This window comes from Gorilla gorilla, chromosome 19, assembly GCF_029281585.2.
Source record: "Gorilla gorilla gorilla isolate KB3781 chromosome 19, NHGRI_mGorGor1-v2.1_pri, whole genome shotgun sequence".
Lineage (NCBI taxonomy): Eukaryota > Metazoa > Chordata > Mammalia > Primates > Hominidae > Gorilla > Gorilla gorilla.
Window position 1 is genome coordinate 22,736,762 of NC_073243.2, and position 25,450 is coordinate 22,762,211.

The window sequence follows — 25,450 nt, forward strand, 5'->3', positions numbered from 1 at the left end:
GACCCCGGGCTCCAGAGGCTGCTGTGAGGGAACCCTGCTCCCCACTCTGCCCAACGGCCCAGCCCAAGCCCCAGGCCTCAGGTAATCGGATTAAGCAGCCTGCCTTGGCTCTCAGCTTCTACAGGAACAGCTCCAGCTCTGAGCAGCCCTGCCTAGCCTGTGCTGTGACTCAGGGTATAGGAGTGGCCCAACTCCCTCCACCAGCAAACTTGGGGGAGGGGAGAAGCAACAAGGCACAAGCCCCCCTCCTCTGAACCAGGAGGGAGAACCTGGGCCTGGGGAGCTTAGGAATGTAAGGAATTCCCAGAAGTAAGACCATCTTTGGGACAAGAGACAATGAAGAGAAGTCAGATGTGGAGGAACAGAAAACAAGAGCCAAGGGCCAGGGCAGGTCAGTCCTAGAGAAACAAATGGACCAAACTGGGGACAAAGAAGGCACAGGAGCCAGACAGCCATTTGGATTTTTTTATTCTCTTTTTAAATACTGTACAGTGAAAAATAAATACGCCTTCTCATCCACCAGACAAGGTTGGTCCCCTCCCCCGGGGGACCTTGTCACCCCCCTTCATACACACCCCTGGTTCTACTCCAAAACCTTCCCCGTGCCTCCCACCCACTTATCTCTTACTATCCCCGTCTTCCACAGTGATGAGGCCCCAGAAATGGGGGGTACAGGATGGGAGGAGGGATAGCAGGGGAGGCCCCCTGAACGGTCAAATCTGGGTGGGTCAAGGAGCACCCCCCACCAACAGGTGGAGAATGGGGGTGTTCAGAGAGAGATTGGGGCATTAGAGGATAAAGGCACATCCAGTCTGATGGGGAAGGAGAGACGCTCCCCTTACCCTGGGGGTAGGGTGGACAAGAGGGAGGGGGTATGACCCTGTTACACACCCCTCCACTAGCTCCTGGAGGTTGGGGGGTACCCAAGCTGCTGTGCCACCCCCCTCCCCCCTAGATAAGAGCAGCTCCAGCGCAGGTCAGTTGGGCCTGTGAGGGCCATGGTGTTGGGCAGCAAGCGAGATGGAGAAGGGAGGGGTGCAGGCTGGAGGTTTTATGAAACCCCATTCACCATACTACCCAACTCCAAGGGGGCGGAGAGCTCCCCATTCTCTGAGGGGCCCTTAGGAAGCTTGCTGACAGAGTCACCCTGAGGGGAAAGTGGGAAAGAAAACAGAAAAGCAAGAAGCGGTGAGTAGAAATTCAGGTGGGAGACATTCCCTACCATCCAAGCCCTCCTGGCATTTGGTGATCCAGAGGTTGGTTCCCTGATCTCATGATCCAGTCTCTCTTACTTGGGATCCAGAAAATGTGAACCACACTTTCCTCTCTATCCTATTCAAAGTTTACACTGGTCTAAACTCCATCAGACACAGCTGCCTCTGCAATTCAGTAGGAGATTTGTGAAATTTTTTGTGCCCCCTGCCCCAGAGTAACAACAAAAAAGGGATGGGGTAAAGCACATCTTGCCTGCCTACCTTCTGTCCTGAAAGAGAGTCTTCTGAGGGTTTAGTGCGTTCCAGGGGTGGCCTCTGGCGGCTCTGAGACTCTGCTCGTGAGATATAGTCAGCCACAGTCACTGGGGAAGGCAGGAGATTAAGACTTTCAGATGGAATTGTGGTAGCCAGCCTAAGACACCCACTGAACCCGAACCCCTGATTTTCACAGGGGTGAGCATCCCATTCTCTCAGCTCTGAGGAAGGATTCTGGTGTCCAGAGTTGGCTGACCTGGCTGGCGGTCTCCACTGATAGAACCATCAGTCCGATTACCACGGTTACGGCGGCGGCGGCTGCGATTACGACGTTGAGGTCTTGATTCATCTTCTGTAGGGTAGGAAAAAACCAGAGTCACACATCCAACCTCCCACCCTCGACTCCTACCCATCTCTAACTTTCCAGACCCCAGGCACACCCTCACCCAGGCCATTCTCTGTCATGTTGGGCCCATCTGATTCCAGGCCTCCATCCATGACGGTCCTGTCTTCATCAGTGCGGCGGCGGCGGGAGCGGCGGCGCCTGGCACTTGCTGGGGGGGGTTCCCCAGGTTCTGAATCAACCGGGGGCTCTGGTTCAGACGTGTCCAATAGGCTGTAGGGATTACTGTCTGGATCCTTCAGCACTGGTCAGAGGAAGAAGAGGAGTTGGCAGTCAGGTGCCCATCATCTTTCCTTTTGGCCCATATTCATGAACCCAGCTGTCTGGTACCTGAGCTAATAGATGAAGAACTATATCTCGAAGTGGGCCGGGGGGCAGGTGGGGGTCCCCTACCCCGGCCCCCAGTCGGCCGCCTCCGGCTTTCTTCCCCTCGGGTTGGGGGATCCCTGTCGCCAGGCCCAGCTCGGTTGGGCTCCTCTCTCTTCTCTGACTCAGTCTCTGAAGCTGTAGACACATCTGAGCTGGGACCTGAAGAACACAATGGGATTTATTCACGGCCATTCATCCCACCTCAGGATCCATCACATCCCCCAAACTGGAAGAATTCTCCTTCTCACTCACAAGTCCCCCAGCCAATCAATCACTTTTTCATCATCTCCATTCCAGATTTCCCCAAACTTCCATCCAGACCTCTGCCTCTACCCACAAGCCCTGCCACTCCTTGCCTCCTGTTCCCATAACTGTCTCACCATAGGCAGGACCGCCTGTCCTCCGGCCACGGCCACGGCCCCCATAGCTGCCCCCATAGGTTCGAGTCGCATGGAGGGAGGAGGAGGAGCTCTCATCGGTGCTATATCCAGCCTTGTCGCTGCCACCGCTGCCCCGCCCACTCCCAGGAGGGCGAAAGCCCAGCCCAATCTGCCGAAGCTGCTCATCAATTTGTAGCCTCTCCAAGCGAAGCTGCTCTACCTCCTGGTTGGGTAAAAGATGGAAGAAGGGGAAGGAGAAATAAGATCAGTGCCTTTCTTCATGCTTCTCCACCCTGACTGTCCCTCTATATCTAATCTCTCAGGAATGCAAGGAGAAGGAAGACACTGGCTAAACAAGGAAAATTCTGGGACCCAACCCTATAGCCCCAAATTTCCACAAATGTTTTCTGTTCTACACGGAGAGACAAACAGAGAACCAAAATCCCTGAGTTGACCCCCACAGCAGTCTTAGTTCCCTTTTCACACCCAGCATTTTTCTCTCCCGGCCTGGGTACCTGCAGGTAGGAGAGGTGATACTCCAGCAAAGCCTGGGCATTGCTGATGTTCTCTCGGGTGCCAACAAAAATGAAGGGAACCATTCCCTGGAGAACAGAGAGCAGAAACGATGGATCAGAAAGGAAAATGAAATGGAAGGATTAACGCCACCCAGTCTCCTAGGAGAGCCTGCCCAGTGGGATCATTCTGGGCTCTAAATCTACTAGTGTTAAACAACTTTCCGTATTCCACCCTCTCAAAGAACAATCCCAGCCCTCAGAGGACAATCCCATTTACTTCTGGAAACCAATCTCTATGCCCACTTGCCCCGTACCCATACCTCCTCCCTGGGGTTCTTCTTGTCATTATCACCTTCCACTCGAACCCTCACCACACCAGATTTATCCACAATCTCCTGGATCACTTTCCCGTTCTTTCCAATCACTTTGCCTGGAATAGGTAAATGAGGAATTCAGCCTTTTTTTTTTTTTTTTAAGGAAATAAGAATAAAGCTGATACACCATCTTCCAGCCTCATTTTCTTTATATGGATTCCATTTACTTCATTCTCCTGCTTCTAGGTTTCTGATGTGTTTTTACAGGACAAAATGTTGCAATCCCTAGAAATTTATTCTTTCATTTTTATCACTCCCATTACAGACTGTTTCTCTGTCCTTGTGAAACTGGGAGTCCACAGGGAGGTGCCAATCCTGGATAAAAGCTCAGAATCACTGTAGAGAATCTTGATTCTGACCTCTAACTGTATATACACACCACCAACTCACCAACCAGGTTCCTGGGCACTTGCACTGAGTCCTCAGAAAACTCAAGGTAGCTTCGGGCCTGTCGGCAAGCCTCGGGAGTCTAAAGGAAGAACAGCGGGGAGTTGTTACTAAAACAGAAGACCAGCTGGGTGTGGTGGCTCACGCCTGTAATCCCAGCACTTTGGGAGGCTGGAGGCAGGTGGATAAATTGAGGTCAAGAGTTCAAGACTAGCCTGGGCAATATGGTGAAACGCCATCTCTACTAAAAATACAAAAATCAAAATACAAAAATACAAAAATACTAAAAATACAAAAAATGGTGGCTCACATCTCTAATCCCAGCTACTCAGGAGGCTGAGGCAGGAGATTTCTTGAACCCAGGAGGCAGAGGTTGCAATAAGCTGAGATTGTGCCACTGCACTCTAGCCCGGGCAACAGAGTGAGTTAGACTCCATCTCATAAAAAAAAAAAAAATTAAACAAATAAATAACTTAAAAAAAAAAACAGAGGACCTTGGCCAGGCACAGTGGCTCACACCCATAATCTCAACAGTTTCGGAGGCTAAGAAGGGAGGATTGCTTGAGGCTAGGAGTTAACGACCAGCTTGGGCAACAGAGATCTGGTCTATTTTTTGGATTTTTTGGTCTCACTCTATTGACTATGTTGCCCAGGTTGGTTCAGTGGCACCATCATGGTGTATTGCAGCCTTGACTTTCCAGGCTCAAGTGATCCTCCTGCCTCAGACTCCCAAGTAGCCAAGTAGCTGGGGCCACAGATGCATGCCACCACGCTCAGTTAACGTTTTTTGGTTTTTGGTTTTTTTGGGGGGTAAAGACAGGGTCTCTCTATGTTGTCCAGGTTGTTCTCAAACTCCCAGGCTCAAGTGATCCTCCCCTCTATCTTCCCATTTCAGCCTCCCAAGTACCTGCGACTACAGGTACGCACCACTACTTCCAGCTAATTTTTAAATTTTTGTAGAGATTGGGTCTCACTATGTTGCACAGGCTGGTCTCAAACTCCTAGGCTCAAGTGATCCTCTCACTTTGACCTCTGAAGGTGCTGAGATTACAGGTGTGAGCCACTGTGCCCAGTTTGAGGTTTATTTTCTACTTCGGCCTCTCTTCCCTCTATCCCCTAAGAGACCCAGAAGAAAGACATCCTTTGCTGACCTCCCCATAGATGCGGAAAGTGCAGGTCTCTTCACCCAACTCAATGGCGGTCACCCCAGGTACTTTTCGGGCCTGCTGGATGTTGGCACCGTGAGTCCCAATTGCCAGTCCCATCAGGTCCTCTCGCACTGTGAACTCCTCTTGGAAGGCTGCTGCCAACTGCTTGCTTGTCTGAAAGGAAAAGTCACTGTAGGAATCATGGTGGTAGAATCTCACAGTCCCAGGCACACGACCCTTTGCATAACTTAAATAAGGAAAACTGTGTGATATTAATAGAAAGCTAGAACCACTCTGGAGTCCGCTGACCACGAGGACCTGTGTGGAAAGGTCAGGAACTTTTTGTTTTTTCTTTGAGATGGCGTCTCGCTCTGTCGCCCAGGCTGGAGTGCAGTGGCGCGATCTCGGCTCACTGCAACCTCCGCCTCTCGACTTCAAGTGATTCTCATGCCTCGGCCTCCTGAGTAGCTGCGACTACAGGTGTCCACCACCATGCCTGGCTAATTTCTGTATTTTTAGTAGAGACAGGGTTTCACCATGTTGGCCAGGCTGGTCTCAAACTCCTGACCTCAGGTGATCCGCCCGCCTCAGCCTCCCAAAGTGCTGGGATTACCAGCATGAACCACCACGCCCGGCCAAGGTCAGGAACTTTTAATTCCACTCCTTCCAAATACCAGTGGTTTGTGGGGGAGGAAAGGTAAAGAGGGCAGAGTTTGGACTGGGACACACCGAAGTTCTGGATTTGGCCCTAACAGTATCTGTCCCTAAGAGTATCTATCTGTGTGATCTTAAACAAAACATACTCTGCCTCTTGTGTCATCTGCTAAGTGATTATATCCAACTTATCTTATTCTCAAGACTAGCAAGAGGATTAGACAAGGCTGGTGTGAAAGTACTTCTCACAAGGTACATGCAAGTGTAAGGAACTCTTACCTTAATCAAACAAATATCAACTCATCCCCAAATAAAACTCAACAACTTAAGTAAAAAGTGAGGGGTAGGCTGTGCGCGGTGGCTCACGCCTGTAATTCCAGCACTGTGGGAGGCTGAGGCAGGTGGATCACAAGGTCAGGAGATCAAGACCATCCTGCCAACATAGTGAAACCCCGTCTCTATTAAAAATACAAAAATTAGCTGGCCTTGGTGGGGTGTGCCTATAATCCCAGCTGCTTGGGAGGCTGAGGCAGGAGAATTGCTTGAACCAGGGAGTTGGAGGTTACAGTGAGCCGAGGTCATGCCACTGCACTCCAGCCTGGTGACAAAGCAAAACTCTGTCTCAAAAAAAAAAAAAGTGAGGGGTTAAGAAAAACAGAAAACATGCCTCTAGAACACCAGGCTTTCACTTCATTTCTCAATCAGTCCTTAGAGGAACCCCTGGGTTCAGGGGCAGGAAGACAGGAAAGGTTTTAGGAGTGAATCCCATGTTGTAAGCACCAAATAGAAACAATACCTGAAAGGAGAATTCCTAGATTGAAATACACTACTTCCCACTTCCAAGTTGGATAGGACTGAATTATACCAAGGATTTATACCAGGCAAGAAGAGAAAGTTGGAAAAATAAACTAAGTTGAGTGTTCAAAATCACTACATTAGGAGGGGAGGGGAAGAGATCTACAATGACTTATAAGCGTCTTCTAGATAAGCTTGCAGAACAGCTGGGTTTTCTTTTTTTTGAGATGGGGTCTGTTACCCAGGCTAGAGTGCAGTGGCGTGATCTCTGCTCATTGCAACTTCTGCCTCCCTTTTTTTGTATTTTTAGTAGAGAAGGGGTTTCACCATGCTGGCCAGACTGGTCTCAAACTCCTAACCTCAGGCAATCCACCTGCCTCGGCTTCCCAAAGTGCTGGGATTGCAGGCGTGAGCCGCAGCACCCGGCCCCTTTCACAAAAACACACATCACTGGAGATTCCAAGGATTTTAGAAGTTGAATGCCAGGAGCCTGGTCAGGAGACGAAATATGTATCTCTCAGTATCACAGAGCCTGTCAGTCCTACTGGTTTTACTCGTAAAATTTATCCTACATAAAACTACTCTCTCTCTCTTCCTTTAGCACTCCAGTTCAAGTTTCTCACCTGGACTACTGTGCTCTGTTCCTGCTTCCATTCTTGCCCCCCTTTCAATCTGTCATTGAAACAGGAGTTTAAAACAGAAGGCACTTTCGGCCGGGCACAGTGGCTCTCGCCTGTAATCCCAGCACTTTGGGAGGCCGAGGTGGGTGGATCACGAGGTCAGGAGATCAAGACCATCCTGGCTAACACGGTGAAACCCCGTCTCTACTAAAAAAAAATACAAAAAAATCAGCCGGGCGTGGTGGCGGGCGCCTGTAGTCCCAGCTTCTCGTGAGGCTGAGGCAGGAGAATGGCGTGAACTTGGGAGGTGGAGCTTGCAGTGAGCCGAGATCACGCCAATGCACTCCAGCCTGGGTAACAGAGCGAGACTCCGTCTCAAAAACAAAACAAAACAAAACAAAACAAAAAACCAGAAGGCACTGTTAACTCAATGGCTTCTCAGTACACGCACTATAAAATCCCCCCTCCTCAGCCTACCGTACATGTCTTACATGATCTACTCTCTGACCGAATTTTGTATCGGTCTCCCTTTGCTCACTCTGCGCTAACTACACAAGTTGCAGTGAGCTGAGATCGCACTACTGCACTCCAGCCTGGACGACAGAATGAGACTCTGTCTCAAAAAATTAAAAAACAACAAAAAAAAATTAGGCCAGGTGCAATGGTTCATGTCTATAATCCCAGCACTTTGGGAGGCCAAGGCAAGTGGATCCCTTGAGGCCAGGGGTTCGCGACCAGCCTAGCCAACATGGTGAAACTCCGTATCTACTAAAAATACTGAAATTAGGGCCAGGTATAGTGGCTCATGCCTGTAATCCCAGTACTTTGGGAGGCCAAGGCAGGTGGATCACCTGCGGTCAGGAGTTCAAAACCAGCCTGGGCAACATGGTGAAACACTAAAAAAGCAAAAATTATCCAGACGTGGGGGCGCGTGCCTGTTATCCCAGCTACCTGGGAGGCCGAGGCACAAGAATCGCTTGAACCCAGGAGCGAGAGGTTGCAGGGAGCGGAGATTGTGCCATTGCACTCCAGCCTGGGTGACAGAGGGAAACTGTCTCCAAAAAAAAAAAAAAAAAAATTAGCCAGGTATGGTGGCATGCACCTGTAATCCCACCCACCCAAAGGCTGAGATGAGAGGATCACTTGAGCTCGGCGGGTAGAGACTGCAGTGAGCTGAGATCGCACCACTACATAAACTCCAGCCTTGACAACAGACTGAGACTCCGTCTCAAAACAAAAAACAAAAACAAAAAATTAAGTTTGTATCATCTGAAGGTAATGGTGAATTTTTACCTGCCAGTGCCCTGAGCAGGATCCCTGAAGAAGTCAAAGATTATCATGACCCAGAAATTGCACAGGCACAGAAAAAAGCCTCCCAAAAAGATCAATTCCCTTGATACATGGAAATGGTATTCAAACACACACACCCTATTCACTTAGAATAGTATAATAGCAGCGAAAGGGAATCTGACAATTATACGATGTCAGAATTCAAAAAGATCTCACAGAAATACTCTAGTCAGGCCAGGCGTGGTGGCTGACACCTGTAATCCCAACATTTTGGGAGGTCGAGGTGGGTGGATCACCTGAGGTCCATAGTTTGAGATCAGCCTGGCCAACATGGTGAAACCCCATCTCTACTAAAAAAGACAAAAATTAGCCAGGTGTGATGGCACACACCTGTAATCCCAGCTACTTGGGAGGCTGAGGCAGGAGAATCGCTTCAATCTGGGAGGTGGAAGTTGCAGTAAGCCAAGATAGCGCCACTGCGCTCTAGCCTGGGCGACAGAGACGCTATCTCAAAAAACAAACAAAAAAAACAAGAAATATCCTTTTTTTCTTTGAGATGGAGTTTCACTCTTGTTGCCCAGGCTGGAGTACAATGGTGTGATCTCGGCTCACTGCAACCTCCGCCTCCCAGGTTCAAGCGATTCTCCTGCCTCAGCCTCCCGAGTAGCTGAGACAACAGGCGCCTGCCACCACGCCTGGCTAATTTTTGTAGTTTTAGTAGAGACGGGGTTTCACCCATGTTGCCCAGGCTGGTCTTGAACTCCCGACCTCAGGTGATCCGCCTGCCTCAGCCTCCCAAAGTGCTCAGATTACAGACGTGGGCCACCGCGCCCAGTCATATCCTTTTTTTCTTTGAGACAGAGTTTCACTCTTGTCACCCAGGCTGGAGCGCAATGGCACAATCTTGGCTCACTGCAACGTCCACTTCCCAGGTTCAAGCGATTCTCCTGCCTCAGTTTCACGAGTAGATGAAATTACAGGCGTGTGCCACCACGCCCAGCTGATTTTTGTGTTTTTAGTAAAGATGGGGTTTCACCAGTCTCGACTCCCAACCTCGGATTGATCTGCCTGCCTCGGCCTCCCAAAGTGCTAAAGTGCTGCGATTAAAGGCATGAGCCACCACGCCCACCCTAAAAAATAAATATTCTAGTCTAGGCTGCATGTGGTGGCTCGCACCTGTAATCCTAGCACTTTGCGAAGTACAGGCAGATGGATCTCTTGAGCCTAGAAGTTCAAGACCAAGGCCGGGCGCAGCGGCTCATGTCTGTAATCCCAGCACTTTGGGAGGCTGAGGCAGGTGGATCATGAGGTCAGGAGTCTGAGACCAGCCTGGCCAACATGGTGAAACCCCATCACTACTAAAAATACAAAAATTAGCTGGGTATGGTGGCACACGCCTGTAGTCCCAGCTACTCAGGAGGCTGAGGAGGGAGAATCGCTTGAACCCAGAAGGCGGATGTTGCAGTCAGCTGAGACTATGCCATTGCACTACAGCCTGGATGACAAAGTGAGACTCCGTCTCAAAAAAAAAAAAAAAAAACCCATTCAGCCAGGTGTGGTGGCTCACGCCTGTAATCCCAGCACTTTGGGAGGCTGAGGTGGATGGATCACATGAGGCCAGGAGTTCGAGGCCAGCTTGGGCAACATGGCAAAACCCCATCTCACTAATAATACAAAACTTAGCCGGGTGTGGTGGCGCACGCCTGTAATCCCAGCTACTCAGAAGGCTGAGGCATGAGAATCGCTTAAACACAGGAGGCGGGGGTTGCAGTGAGCCGAGATCGTGTCATTGCACTCCAGCCTAGGCGACACAGCGAGACTCTGTCTCCCAAAAAAAAAAAAAAAAATTGGCTAAAAGAAATTTGAAAATAATTGCACTATACCGTGATAGAGCTCTGCCATCTGGACGAGTCTGAGATAAAATAGCTGACCCAGGTTTAATTGCCCAGAAAAAGCCTTAGTCTTTGTTCTGTAAACACAAGAGCATGGGTGGAGGACAGGGTAGGAAGGGAGGAAGACAATACCCTTCAGCAGAAGGAAAAGGAGCTAAAAGTTACCTCTAGGTGCTTGGTAGCTTCTTCATTGCGGGACATAAGTAGCAGTTTGGTGCGCAGGCTTCGGAAATGCATATCACCCAGCAGAGATGCTCGCTTCACAGGGGCTTCTGTGGTTGACTGGGAGGAAACCAGTGGGAAAGTCATTAAAACTGGCTTGGAATAAACACTAAGGGAGAGCCAGGGACTAGAAATCAGGATGCCTAAGTCCCAGGAAAACGGTTAAGAAATGAAGCTAGGAGACCGGGCGCGGTGGCTCATGCCTGCAATCCCAGGACTTTGGGAGGCCAAGGCAGGCGGATCACGAGGTCATGAGATCGAGACCATCCTGGCCAACATGGTGAAACCCTGTCTTTACTAAAAATACAAAAATTAGCTGGGCGTGGTGGCACATGCCTATAATCCCAGCTACTCCAGAGGCTGAGACAGGAGAATCGCTTGAACCCGGGAGTCGGAGGTTGCAGTGAGCCGAGACTGCGCCACTGCACTCTAGCCTGGTGACAGAACGATACTCTGTCTTCAAAAAAAAAAGAAATGAAGCTAGGAAGGAGGAGACTCATTGTCAGTCCCACAAAGGCTGACTATCGGGGTACTGAAGGAAAATGGTTTAGAGAGAAAGCAAGGAGCAAGCATAAGGTGAGAGCTACATACTCTATTTCTGAAAGTCCAAATATCAAGAGAGGGTCTCTAACCCAGATGGCAACATGATTATCAGGTTTAAAAAAAAAAGGTCAGAGGCTGGGCGTGGTGGCTCACGTCTGTAATCCCAGCACTTTGGGAGGCCAAGGCGGGCGGATCACGATGTCAGGAGTTCAAGACCAGCCTGACCAATATGGTGAAACCCTGTTTCTACTAAAAATACAGAAATTAGCCGGGCGTGTCGGGCGCGGTGGCTCACGTCTGTAATCCCAGCACTTTGGGAGGCCGAGGCGGGTGGATCAGGAGATCAGCAGTTCAGGACCAGCCTGGCCAACATGGTGAAACCCTGTCTCTACTAAAAATACACAAAAAAAATTAGCCAGGCGCGATGGCAGGCGCCTGTAATCCCAGCTACTCGGGAGGCTGAGGCAGGAGAATCGCTTCAATCTGGGAGGTGGAGGTTGCAGTGAGCTGAGATCGCGCCACTGCACTCCAGCCTGGGCGACAGAGTGAGATTCCATCTCAAAAAAAAAAAATTAGCCGGCGTGGTGATGCACACCTGTAATCCCAGCTACTCAGGAGGCTGAGGCAGGAGAATTGCTTGAACCCGGGAGGCGGAGGTTGCAGTGAGCCGAGATTGTGCCATTGTTCTCCAGCCTGGGCGACAAGAGTGAGACTTCGTCTCAAAAAAAAGAAAAAAAAAAAAGGTAGGGCTACCTGGGCCTGTAGGAGTCAGGAGCAATAAAGTCCTCTTGACAAATAAATATAAGCACATTTAAGCCCTTCTCTTTCTGCAAAGGGGTTAAAAAGGGAAAAAGAAAAAATGTTCAAAAGGCTTATGTGAAATTCAGGCAGAATAAACTCACCAGAATGAAGAGCTCACTGTTTGTGATGTTGAGAAAGATGCAGTTGGCTCCCAGGGCTTTCTTGAACTCTTTATGGACGTTTTCATTGGAGCAGCTGCAGAAGAAAAAAGTACTCAGAGGGCAGAATGCAGAGAGTACAGTGAAGAGTTCGGGGGAGGCTGGACATGGTGGTTTGCACCTGTAATCCTAGCACTTTGGGAGGCTAGGGCAGGATGATCACTTGAAGTCAGGAGTTCAAGACTAGCATGGGCAACATAGTGAGACCCTGTCTCTATTAAAAAAAAAAAAAAAATTCAGAGGAGCAGGGCTGAGTAAATAAGAAAAGAAAAGGGACTGGGCCGGGTGCGGTGGCTCATGCCTGTAATCCCAGCACTTTAGGAGGCCGAGGCAGGCGGATCACTTGAGGTCAGGAGTTCGAGACCAGCCTGACCAACATGGAGAAACCCTGTCTCTACTAAAAATACAAAATTAGCCGGGTGTGATGGTGCATGCCTGTAATCCCAGCTACGTGGGAGGCTGAGGCAGGAGAATCGCTTGAACCTAGGAGGTGGAGGTTGTGGTGAGCCGAGATTGTGCCATTGCACTCCAGCCTGGGCAACAAGAGCAAAACTCTGTCTCCAAAAAAAAAAAAAAAAAGAAAGAAAAGAAAAGAAGAGGGACCACAGTTAAAGAACAAGGATGGGAAAATAAAGAAACTAAGTGTCTTCTTAGCAAGAAGGGCTCTAGTAGAGGGCCAGGGGAACAACAGAGAAAACTGCAAAGTGGGAGTGATGCCTGGGAGAAATAAAGCCAGAGATTAGGGCTGTAAAGAGAGCCCTCATTCCCACCATCCTTAACACTCACGCTTCTCTCAGATCCTCAGGCACAGCCATGGTAACCTTGAAGAAGCTGCCTTTGGTTGCAAGGGGATTGGGATTAACTGGCCGAAGTCGCTCCAGGGTAACAATTTCATTGTAGGTGGCATCACAGGCAGCATATTCAATGACATAGAACTGGCACATGGTAAAAAAGGAGAAGTTGTGGATGACCTGAGCAACTTTCTATGAATAAAATATTTGTTTCAGTAGTTCTCCAAAGGCATTCCCAGTCACTCACATCTCCCTTCATCATCCGCACCCGGGCCAGCCACCAGCCACAAGGTTCCTGTTCATTGGCTCGAGAATAAACCTGAAGAAAAGTAGAGAATCAAAGAGATATTGAAGACCACCCAAAAGCATCAAGAAAGGGATGAGGAGGCCGGGCACGGTGGGGCTCACACCTGTAATCTCAGCGCTTTGGGAGGCTGAGGCAAAAGGATTGCTTATGCCCAGGAGTTCAAGACCAGCTTGGGCAACATAAACAACAGAACAACCATTAAGATATTTGGGGCTGCTGGGCACAGTGGCTCACGCTTATAATCCCAGCACTTTGGAAGGCCAAGGCGGGAGGATCTCTTGAGCACAGGAGTTCAAGAACGATCTGGGCAACATAGTGAGACCCCACTTCCACAAAAAAAAAAAGAGGCCAAGCGCGGTGGCTTATGCCCATAATCCCAGGACTTTGGCTGAGGTGGGCTGATCACCTGAAGTCAGGAGTTCAAGACCAGCCTGGCCAACATGGTAAAACCCCACCCCTACTAAAAATACAAAAATTAGCCAGGTGTGGTGGCACATGCCTGTACTCCAAGCTACACAGGAGGCTGAGGCAGGAGAATCACTTGAACCAGGAAGTGGAGGTTGCAGTGAGCTGAGACCGCGCCACTGCACTCCAGCTTGGGCAACAGAGTGAGACTTCATCTCAAAAAGAAAAAAAAGTTATTTGGGATGCATCTTTTTTTTTTTTTTTTTTTTTTTTTGAGACAGAGTTTCGCTCTTGGTGCTTAGGCTGGAGTGCAATGGCACAATCTCAGCTCACTGCAACCTCCACTTCCTGGGTTCAAGCGATTCTCCTGCCTCAGCCTCCCAAGTAGCTGGGATTACAGGCGCCCGCCACCACGCCCAGCTAATTTTTTGTATTTTTAGTAGAGATGGGGTTTCACCATGTTGGCCAGGCTGGTCTTGAACTCCTGACCTCAGGTGATCTGCCCCACTCGACCTCTCAAAGTGCTGGGATTTCAGGTGTGAGCCACTGCATCCAGCCTGGGATGTATCTTAAACCAAGGATACAAGAAACCAGAGGAAGGAACTAATTAAAAATCAGAGGACGGCAGGGCATGGTGGCTCATGCCTGTAATCCCAGCACTTTGGGAGGCTGAGGCGGGTGGATCACCTGAAGTCAGAAATTCAAGACTAGCCTGGCCAACATGGTGAAACCATGTCTTTACAAAAATGCAAAAATTACCCGAGCATGATGGCAGGTGCTTGTAATCCCAGCTACTTGGGAGGCTGAGGTGGAAGAATTGCTTGAACCCAAGAGGCGGAGGTTGCAGTTAGCCGAGATCGCGCCACTGCACTCCAGCCTGGGCAACAGAGCAAGACTCCATCTCAAAAAAACAACAACAACAACAACAAAAAAATCAGAGGGCACTGGATTTTAGATGCTGTTACCATAAATGGAAGGCAAATCGCCTGAAACTGGGGATGTCCCTGAGAGTTTGGCTGATCACAACAGTGATAAAAGGGGAACTGTTGCATTTTACATTTCCATAGGCTACATGGCTGGATATGGCTTAGCTGGGGAGGAAGGAACATGAACCAACCAGAGAAAAGCCTAGAATTCTGGGGAAAAGTGACATTTAGAAAGGGTGTACTCCACAGCCCTTACCTCCACTTCATCCCCTTCTGTGATCTCCTTATTATAGTCAGCTGGAGGTGGTAGCCGGACATCCCCAAAAGGAATTTGTCTCTCACTCTGCCAGCTATAATAGAAACAATAATATGAAAAAGCTACTCTGACTGATATGGTTGCCCATTTCTTTACAAAAGGGTTATTGCCTCAGCTGGGCGAGTTCCACCTATCTGGATAATTAGAGGCTAAACCCCAGGCCCTGCTCCGTAGTAGTGTCTTCCATCTCTTTCTAGACTCTAAATACTGGGTCAAATGCCCCCACCCTCACCAAATTCTCAGCCCTTTCCTCTCCTGGGATCCATATGAGTTCCCACCCAAACCCTCAGCTCTCCCAACCTATTACATGCCTCATAGGACTCAGCTGCCCCCTCTTCTCCACTCTCCTTCTAGGACCTAGTATGCTGGATTCTCTATTCCCAAGGTCTTACTTGTTTTCAAAGAAGATGGTGACAGAGTCTTCATGGACATCCTTCACAAAGCCCTAGAATGGATTTTAGAAAAAAGCAAAAAATACAAAATGACCTTTTACTTCCACCTTAGCCATCAAGGGAATAAGACACCACAAAACCTTAAACTTGAGTTTTAGATAGGGACACAAGTGGTGTAATGAGACAGCCTGAAAGGCCGCACTGGGGAAAGAATATGGGCAGTCAAACAGAGAAAGGAAATGATATTGTCATGGAGAGGTGTATGTACCACCTGCATCAGAACAGCCTGGAAACCAGTGATCTACTCAGGCTCCCACAGGGGCCTCCCTATCTGTCTGCCTCCTGTTGTGCTAAGCAGCCTGCCAGAGTTCAATTAAAATACCAACAACATTCAGCAAGGCTAAGAATATCCCATGAGACAGTGTGAGGCTGTCCTGGAACACCTAGAGGACATGAGGATCTGTCGAGAGAGAAGGGCCTACCTCCGCAATACAGCAAGAGATCTGAGCAGACTCGCTGCCCTGATGCATGGGTCCTAAGACAATAATCGGAACACTAGACAAGTTCAAAATTGTGATGAACACAATTTACAGAAGGAAAAATTAAGACTTAAAAAACATCGGTTTTTTAATACTAGAATTGAATCTAGAATGACACTGATAATTTATAAAGGATAATAAAATTTATGGAAGACTCCAATCTTGATATTATGACAAGAGCAAGAGGGATGACTGAACAGCTGATCCACCTCCTGTGGTCTGTGTCCTCACTAAGGAGGCCAAAGCCATGCATTCACCCCTATGCTCCCAATTTTTCTACCTTCTCCCTATTTTTCACATACAATTAGGGATTTCTAATTTTGAAAAAGGTCTAGCTTATGAATTTTATTATTTTATCAACTGTGCTTTTGGTTTCATATCTAAGAAATCTTTGCCCAGGCCAGGCACAGTGGCTCACGCCTATAATCCCAGCACTTTGGGAGGACGAGGCAGGCAGATCACCTGAGGTCAGGAGTTCGAGACCAGCCTGCCAACATGGTGAAACCCTGTCTCTACTAAAAATACAAAAATTAGCCAGGTGTGGTGGTGCATGACTGTAATCCCAGCTATTTGGGAGGCTCAGGAAAGAGAATCACTTGAACCTGAGAGTCAGAGGTTGCAGTGAGCCAAGATCATGCCATTGAACTCCAGCCTGGGCAACAAGAGCAAAACTCCATCTCAAAAAAAAAAAAAAAAAAGAAAAAGAAAAAGAAATCTTTGCCTAATCCAAGGCCACAAAGGTTTTCTCTTATGTCTTCTTCTTAAACTTTCAGTTTTTTGTTTTACATTTACATCTATAATCCTTTATTTTTAGACAGAGTCTCACTCTGTCACCCAGGCTGGAGTGTAATGGCACAATCTTGGCCCACTGCAACCTCCACCCCCCGGGTTCAAGCAATTCTCCTGCCTCAGCCTCTCGAGTAGCTGAGATTACAGGCAACTGCCACCACACCAGGCTAATTTTTTATATTTTTAGTAGAGACAGGGTTTCACCATCTTGGCCAGGCTGGTCTCGAACTCCTGACCTCAGGTGATCCATCTGCCTCAGCCTCTCAAAGCTGGAATTAAAGATGTGAGCCACTGTGCCCAGCCTATGATCCATTTTGAATTAAATTTTATATATAAGGTGAGGTATTGATCAATGTTTTTAAAATTTTTAAATTTTTATTTATTTTTTTGAGACAGAGTTTCGCTCTTGTTGCCCAGGCTGGAGTGCAATGGTGCAACCTTGGTTCACCGCAACCTCCGCCTCCCAGGTTCAAGCAATTCTGCCTCAGCCTCCCTAGTAGCTGGGATTACAGGCATGGGCCACCACCCTGGCTAATTCTGTATTTTTAAGAGAGACAGGGTTTCTCCATGTTCGTCAGACTGGTCTCAAACTCCTGACCTCTGGTGATCCACCCGCCTCAGCCTCCCAAAGTGCTGGGATTACAGGTATGAACCATCGCACCAGGCCACTTTTTTTAAATATATTTTTAAATTAAATTTTTTTTTTTAATAGAGACGGGGTTTCACTATGTTGCCCAGGCTGGTCTTGAACTCCTGGACTCAAGCAATGCACCCGCCTTAGCCTCCAAGAATGTTGGAATTACAGGTGTGACCACTGTGCCCAGCCCATTTTTTACCTAAAGATATCTTGTTCCAGCACTGTTTGTTGAAGACTATCCTTTCTGGCCGGGGGTGGTAGCACACGCCTGTAATCCCAACACTGGGAGGCCAAGGCTGGCAGATCAGCTGAGGCCATGAGTTCAAGACTAGTCTGGCCAATATGGCAAAATCCCATCGCTACTAAAAAAAAAAAAATAAATAATAATAATATATAAATTAGCCAGGCGTGGTGGCACATGGCTGTAACCTCAGTTATTCAGGGTGGCTGAGGCATAAAAATCACTTGAAGCCAGGAGTTAGAGACTGCAGTCAGTCAAGATCATGCCATCGCACTGCAGCCTAAACAACAGGGCAAACTCTGCCTCAAAAAAAAAAAAAAAAGAAGAAAAGAAAAGAAAAGAAAAGACTATCCTTCCTTAGCCGAACTGAACTGCCTTTTCATTTCTATCGAAAATCAGGAAGGGCAATTTAATGTATAATGACAGAAGATTGGTAGTTGATGGAGGACTTTTGGGAGTAACAGAAATGTTCATTCCTTTGATTGCTGTGATGGTTTCAGTTACATACATGTCAAAACTTAAGAAATGGCACACTTTAAATATGTCTACTTTGTTGTATGTCAATTTCAGCTCAATAAAGATGTTTTTTAAAAAACTTAGAGAGCCCATACAACACAAGGAAACCTCATCTCTGCAAAAAATTTAAAAATTAGCAGGGTATGATGGCTTGTGCCTGTAGTCCCAGCTATTTAGGAGGCTAAGGTGGGAGGATCACTTGAGCCAGGGAGGTCGAGGCTGTGGTGAGCTGTGATTGCACCACTGCACTCCATAGCTTGGGCAACACAGCAAGACCGTGACTCAAAAAACAAAATAAATAAACAAAAATAAAAGAATTAGAGGTTTCAAAAGGCTAATACACAAGAACTATTCATGAGCTTTGCTGCTAGGGACAAAGGCTAAACTTAGGAGAGAAAACACCAAAAATGCCCTTGGCAAATGCACAGCTCCCACCTCATAGAACTAATCAATCACAAACACTTACCAGATTGCTATTTCCTTACGATGGGAAAATCTAAGCCTGCATTTCACTCTTCCTACAAGCTACCTTTCTCGTCTTTAGGGATATGTCTTGTTATAGAGGCTGCAGTCAGTCAAGATCATTCTTGACTGAATGTTCTTTCTTAGAGCCTTACTACTGCCCAAGGCTTTAATTACTACTGGTACTTCCTGGCCTCTTTTTTACCCATGCTTTTTCTTTCTCTGACATTCTCTTCTCCAGAAATGTTTTTTCTACTCTTCATTCAGATTTTTTTCCTTTTTCAAAAAGAACCTGAGTTATGAGCATGTTCATTCAGGTTTAATGCCAACTCCTACTGTTCTCCATTCAAGTCTTCTGAGGCACTTTTACTTCTACTTGCCTGGGTCTCTCTTCCCTTTTGGGTTCTTCCCTTAGCTCCTGCTCAAGTGTCCTCCCAACTCCCACAACCACTAATATTTTATCCATTCCCTCTTCTTTTCCCTGTAATCCCAACGCTTGGAGGCCGAGGTCGGTAGATCAGCTGAGGCCAGGAGTTCGAGACCAGTCTGGCCAATATGGCAAAACCCTCATTGCTACTATATATATACGTGTGTGTGTGTGTGTGTGTGTGTGTGTGTGTGTGTGTGTATATATATATATATATACACACACATATATATAAATTAGCCAGGCATGGTGGCACATGGCTGTAACCTCAGCTATTCAGGGTGGCTGAGATATGAGAATCACTTGAAGCCAGGAGGCAGAGGCTGCAGGGTCATCTGGATTTCTAGAATTATTCCAACCAGCCTCTTCCACTGACTTTATCCAATTCTTTACCCAAAATGTCTACTCCAGGCCTTAGAAGCAGTTTATCAAGGCAGGAGTTACACTGACAGAAAAAAGTGGAAAAGAGACAGAGATGAGAATCACTAACTTACTGCTTTTGTGGAGAGATTTCTACTCCTAGATATATTCAAATCGGCTATGCCTATGGTGTAATCCAATTCTCCTCCACCATGTTAGGCTTGGCCCCAGGGTGAGCAGCAATATTACCCTAGTTTTCCCAGCTACCATGACTTCCAAGGCAGAAATGCAAAGCTCAGAATGGAGTAATCTCTCACATTACTCAGCAGTTCAACCAAATCTCACTCAACCCGTATACTTCCAGGGTCTTTTTCCTTCAATTAGTCTCCAAAACTAGCTCTGTCCCCAACTTCATATTCCAATCCTGTCTCTGCTCCTAAATTCCACCCATTCATCCCATACTAGTTTTTTCCTCCAAGGGTATCTGTGGTGGAAGTGAGCCCCAAGTTCTGCTCAGTCTACGCTCATTGTGAAAATAAGCAGGGGAAGGCAAGAGCAGGTGGGTGGAATGTATTAGGTAGCCACCTAGATCCAGAGGATAACTTGATTCAGTGGCCATAGCATCACCTGGCTTTGGCTTCTGGAGCCTGGCACCAAGCCAGCAGAGGAAGAGAGAGCCCCAGGTTCCTAGGTACTTTGGTTTCCTCAAATTAGAAGTTATAAAATTGGTCCCCACCTTCACCGTCTTCTAGTTCTAGACTCCCAAAGCAAAGGAGGGGGTTCTAGGAGAAGAGCAGGAACAGTCTGAGTAAAAACCAAGTACTGAAGCTGAGGATGTCATGTTGATTAAGAAAGGAATGGGGATTAGGATATCCAGATGAGGTTTGAAGTAGGAAGATTGCGCCCTGGACGGTGAATACTTCATTTGGGAGAGTACAACTTAAAGAATAAAATACATTAGACCATTTTGTACGTCTTAAGCATGATGACTGAGGTTTCAAGCTCACGTGTGAGGTATGCCTCCCTCAACCCTTGTTACGGATGCCAGTCTGACATGAAAAAAAAAAAACAGAAAAAAAGAGTAAATTCTGACAAACTTAATTTTCAGATAGCTACAAAATAACTTAGATCCCAGATCTAATATTTTATCCTTTAAGAAAACTGAAGGGAGGGCGTGGTGGCTCACGCCTGTAATCCCAGCACCTTGGGAGGCCAAGGCGGGCGAATCTCTTGAAGTCAGGAGTCAGAAACCAGCCTGGCCAACATAGCGAAGCCCCGTCTCTACTGAAAATACAAAAATTAGCCAGGCATGGTGTTGCACACCTGTAATCCCAGCTACTCGGGAGGCTGAGGCACAAGAATCACTTGAACCTGGGAGGCGGAGGCTGCAGTGAGACGACATCACGCCACTGTACTCCAGCCTGGATGACAGAGGGAGACCCTGTCTCAAATTAAAAAAAAAAAAAAAAAAAAAAGGAAAAGAAAGAAAAGAAAACTGACAACAGGGCCCAATTCTGAGAGAGGAGAAAGGGACCTTCCCAAATGTACAATTCCAGAAGCAGTGTAAATACTCCCTGACCCATCCCAAGTTTGCTGAGTCATGAATATTAAATCAGCAGCAAGGTCAAAACGGATAAGTATCTGTAGGGTACTGAGAGTGGAAGATTAGCCTGAATTTAGGGATTTGTGGTTTTTAACTCAGGAACAGGGCAGAAAATGCTAACCTGCCCAGATCCACATTATCACATTACCTGGCTTTCAGCTCAACCCCAAACTCTACTCTCTGAATCACAGTATCCTGGTCCCCATCTATTCAAGTCTATCACTGCCACAGCACACAGGAGAAAGGGAAAAGATTCAGAGAGACTTTCTGCTGGACACTTATATGTGGAACGGAAAACGTGTCCCTTCCCAGCCATCTCATACAGTTCATTTGAACTGGATACCAATCTTTCCCAGCTGTGCAGGGCTCCTACGCTTCCTAGAACAAAGCAAACATCATATCTTGATCTTGGACTCAACTTAAGAATCACTTTTCTTGGAACTCAGAATTTGGGGGTGGTAAGGACCCAGATGAAGGAAAAGATACCAAGGTAAACAGGGAGGGCCACTTTAGGAAGCTATTTCAACAAAGGTAATGCAAGTTTGGGGAAAAGGATATGAGAGACAAATGTGCTCTATCAAAAGCAGAAAGGAATTAGAGACTTTTGCCAAAGAAAACAGAAATGCTATGGAGGCAGGCTAGAAGAAAAAGTCCCAAGAGTTAGGCAAGTATGCACAAAATGACAAAAAGAGATCAGCAGGGAGCTTCCTTCAGCTAGACAGGGAATAAGGTGATTCCTGGGGATTACACAGGAATACAGAAATATTAGGAGAAAAAGCTAAAAACTTGAATTGAGAAGTTAGACATGGGTACCCACAGTCACCGCAGAGAAATAAATCTGATGAGGGAAGTAAGGCAAAAATGGGTAAGTATGAAGAGTGAGTAAAAAATGGCTACAATGGCCGGGCGCGGTGGCTCACGCCTGTAATCCCGGCACTTTGGGAGGCCGAGGCAGGTGGATCACTAGGTCAGGAGATCGAGGCCATCCTGGCTAACACGGTGAAACCCTGTCTCTACTAAAAATACAAAAAAATAGCCAGGCGTGGTGGTGGGCACCTGTAGTCCCAGCTACTCGGGAGGCTGAGGCAGAAGAATGGCGTGAACCAGGGAGGCGGAGCTTGCAGTGAGCCAAGATGGCACCACTGCACTCCAGCCTGGGAAATAGGGCGAGACTCCGTCTCAAAAAAAAAAAAAAAAAAAAAAAATGACTACAATGCACTTAGCAACTGAAGTAGAGGCAGAAACCACCCAAGAGAAATTACAAGACCCTCTGCAGTTATAGAAAAATATGATTTAGAGAAGGAGTCAAAGAAAGACATTTCCAGGGGCATGAGAAACTAGAGAGGACTACTGTGGGGGGAAAAGGCCTGAGGGGAACTGAAGGAAAGGGGGAAGGGGGATCCACTCTTAACAAGTGATGCCATGGGAAGGTATCTCTTCCCCAGCTCCCCAGGGTGAAATCAAAGAATGAGACAGAAATCAGGAGAGTCTCTAGGACAATTCCAGGCATCAAATCCAAAAGAGGTTCAGAATACCAACAGTCACACAAAGAAAAACTCTTGGGAGGCAAGAAAGGGCTCTCTCTGGCTTAATCTAAATGGGAAAAAAATGTCCTAGAAAATAGATTCAGAGCAGATAAGGAAGGTGGTATTATAAGGAGTTCTAAGGAACCAAATCCTGGGCAAAGGGGGAGGTGAAATAAGGAAGGGTCTTTGAAAGATGATCCCGTCTTCCAAAAAAGGTTGTCAGATTCCCGAACTGGGATAGTTGGCCAAGAGTCTTCAAGAAGTGGAAATCTTAAGATAAACAGAAGGGAACCTCATAAGCTTCCTTTCAGAGATCCTTTTAGAGATTATGACTATGAAGCTTACATGCCTCAAGACGAAGAAACTATATGAATGACCTGAAGGTATCTGAGGTCTAAGTGAGACCTCAAATCCATTCCTGAGTAGAATGGTAGACCAGTGGGCCTTGAGATCAAGGTGTGGTGGGGTGAGAGACTTGTGAAAGATGCCACCTTATGGCTGGCTGGGAAGCAACTTGACTGATCCAACCCAGGGTTCCTGAGGTCAAAGATGCCAAACGTCGTAAATGGATCTGACCATTTATCCTTGGCTTGGGAACCGGAATATAAGATGAAAGTGGGGTGAGTGTTCCAGAGCCAGTAGGCAGAGGCCTCTCTGAGGAAGATGAAAGGATCTGATACGGGACAGAGGGCCTTCCCAAGGGGAGCGTGTGGAAGAAAGACAATTCTCCATGTGCTTGGACCGTGGGGAAGATGTGATTAAGGTCTAAGGTATGTCTTCCACCAGACAACGGACACAGTCAATTAGAAGCTGGGTAAAGGGGTCTCTCCTGCGGAGCGGGGAGCGCCAAGCCAGGGACAATAATGGCCTGAAGTTCATTCTCCCTGAGATGGGGGTAGAAGCAGGTGCAGGTGCCTTAGAGGGGTCAAAAATAAGAGGAACAGGGTTCACTCTAAGCGGTCTCCCAGGATAGGCTGCGGGTTGGAGCAAGGGTCCAAGATTCTAAGGGCCAGGACTCAGTTCCAGAAGCTCGATCCCGCCCCACGCGTTCCTGCTCCGGCCAGGGGAGGGGGCTAAGGACCGGCGTCCCCAGTCGGCGCGCCGTCTCACCTTGTAGAAGGCCCCGTTGGAGCCGCGCACCTCGACGGGCAGTCCCGGCTCCACATCCCCCCCAGAGGCCAGGCCGCCCATGGCGCCGCCACCGCCTCCGACTCCCCCGGCGGCGGCTGCAGCAGCAGTCTGAGTGCGGGCCGGGCCAGGCCCCCGGCGTCTCCCCGGAGGAGGAGCCGGAGGGGGAGCCGCGGGGGGCGGGAGCCGGGCCGGCCCCACGGCGGCCCTGCCACAGCCAACGAGCAGGGGGCCGGGGCCGGGCCGCTCCCCGTCCGCCGCCGCCGCCTTGGTCTCCGCCACCGTGAGGGAAACGGCCGCCGCCGCCGCTGCCTTCGTCACCTCAGCTTCCGCCCGCCGCCGCCCCCGCTGCTGCCTCAGTCCCGGGACCCGCTGCTGCCGCTGCCGCTCCACAGCCTCCACCTCCCCCTGCCACCGCCGCCTACTGCGCAGGCGCACCGGGCACCCGCCCGCTGCGCGCGGGGCCCCGAGGGCCACGGCGCAGGCGTCAAGGTTAGAGCCCCAGCTAGCGCCAGCCAGCGCATCGGGGCTTCCACATTCCCTTTCACTCTCTCACTCCCCCTCCTGGTCGCTTGCTAGCGCTTGCGCAGAACAAGATTAGCCTTCTTTCTTCACCGCTCCACCGCCCCACCGCCCAGCCGCCCCGTCTCTTCCTTTCCCCGCCCCACAACACTGAGAACCAACCAGTCAGAGGGAGGGAGGGGCCGGGCTCGCTCAGTCCGATTGGGCGGCGGCCGCACAGTCACACAGCGCTCAGGCCACACCCACTCCGCCGCCGCTGGCCCCACCGGGCTTGGACAAGTTAGGGATGATGGGCATGCGCCTTAACGACTGCTTGGTCACTTTCCCCACCTTTGTCTTTCTTGGTGCGCACGCTCCAAAAAAAAAAGAAGAGGAGTCGCCGCAAGGAAAAAGGTGCTTGGTGCGCACGCGCTGAGCTTTACCCTCTTCGCGTATGCATCGCCGTTATTTTAAGAATCTGTAACTCTGTACTGTAGTAGATTTAAGAGTCATGGCTGTTACCTTGAAGAGATTGTGATACAATGGAAGTTTTGGTCGGGATTGGTGGCTCACGCCTGTAATCCCAGCGCTCTGGGAGGCCGAGGCGGGTGGATCACCTGAGGTCTTCGGATCACCTGAGGTCAGGGGTTCGAGACCAGCGTGGCCAAAATGGTGAAACCCACCCCCCTCCCCCCACCCCGCATCTAAGAAAATACAAAAATTAGCCGGGCGTGGTGACACGCGCCTGTAATCCCAGATACTCGGGAGGCTGAGGCAAGAGACTCCCTTGAACCTGGGAGGCAGAAGTTGCAGTGAGCCAAGATCGCACCATTGCACTCCAGCCTGGGCGACAGAGCAAGACTCCGTCTCAAAAAAAAAAGAAAAAGAAAAAGAAAGAAAGAAAGAAAAGAAAGAAAGCTTTAAGAACAGTTTCAGACGGGCGCTGTGGCTCACTCCTGTAATCCCAGCACTTTAGGAGGCTCAGGCGGTGGATCACTTGAACCCAAAAGTTTGACACCAGCCTCAACAGGGCGAAACCCTGTTTCTACTAAAAATACAAAAATTAGGACGGGCGCGGTGGCTCAGGCCTGTAATCCCAGCACTTTGGGAGGCCGAGATCACGGGCGGGCGGATCACGAGGTCAGGAGATGGAGACCATTCTGGCCAACATGGTGAAACCTCGTCTCTACTAAAATACAAAAAATTAACCGTGGTAGTTCCAGCTACTCGGAAGGAGTCCCAGCTACTCAGGAGGCTGAGGCAGGAGAATCGCTTGAACCTAGGAAGGTGGAGGTTGCAGTGAGTGGATATCATGCCACCACACTCCAGCCTGGGCAATGAGTGAAACTTCGTCTTTAAAAATAATAATAATGGCAGGGCGCGGTGGCTCATGCCTGTAATCCCAGCACTTTGGGAGGCCGAGACGGGCGGATCACGAGGTCAGGAGATCGAGACCATCCTGGCTAACACGGTAAAACCCCATCTCAACTAAAAATACAAAAAAAAAAAAAAAAAAAAAAAATTAGCTGGGCGTGGTGGCGGGCGCCTGTAGTCCCAGCTACTT

At 48.7% G+C, this 25,450-nt stretch overlaps 1 protein-coding gene and 1 pseudogene across 1 annotated transcript; one reads left to right on the forward strand and one right to left on the reverse strand.

Moving 5' to 3' along the window:
• Nucleotides 1–451: 451 nt before the first annotated feature.
• FXR2 (FMR1 autosomal homolog 2) lies at nucleotides 452–23,871 on the reverse strand. The gene is made up of 17 exons (XM_055367381.2): nucleotides 23,368–23,871; nucleotides 15,158–15,210; nucleotides 14,706–14,799; nucleotides 13,059–13,130; nucleotides 12,807–12,955; nucleotides 11,964–12,057; nucleotides 10,462–10,578; nucleotides 5,049–5,219; nucleotides 3,901–3,979; nucleotides 3,457–3,566; nucleotides 3,137–3,223; nucleotides 2,622–2,844; nucleotides 2,203–2,400; nucleotides 1,916–2,116; nucleotides 1,726–1,821; nucleotides 1,476–1,576; nucleotides 452–1,147 (listed from the first exon to the last, which is right to left on the reverse strand). Exons 1-17 carry the CDS (start codon nucleotides 23,446–23,448, stop codon nucleotides 1,052–1,054), a joined length of 2,022 nt encoding a protein of 673 aa, XP_055223356.2. The 5' UTR covers nucleotides 23,449–23,871; the 3' UTR covers nucleotides 452–1,051.
• On the forward strand, nucleotides 20,090–20,183 carry LOC115931362 (uncharacterized; annotated as a pseudogene).
• Nucleotides 23,872–25,450: the final 1,579 nt, after the last annotated feature.

Excerpts from the sequence above, each read along its gene's own strand:
- FXR2 (XM_055367381.2), bottom strand. The coding sequence starts at position 23,448 with ATGGGCGGCCTGGCCTCTGGGGGGGATGTGGAGCCGGGACTGCCCGTC. Across the intron at positions 12,956-13,058 it reads TGCGGATGATGAAGGGAGAT|TTCTATGTCATTGAATATGC; the intron begins GTGAGTGACTGG and ends ACCATGTGCCAG. Across the intron at positions 1,148-1,475 it reads ACTCTCTTTCAGGACAGAAG|GGTGACTCTGTCAGCAAGCT; the intron begins GTAGGCAGGCAA and ends CTTTCCCCTCAG.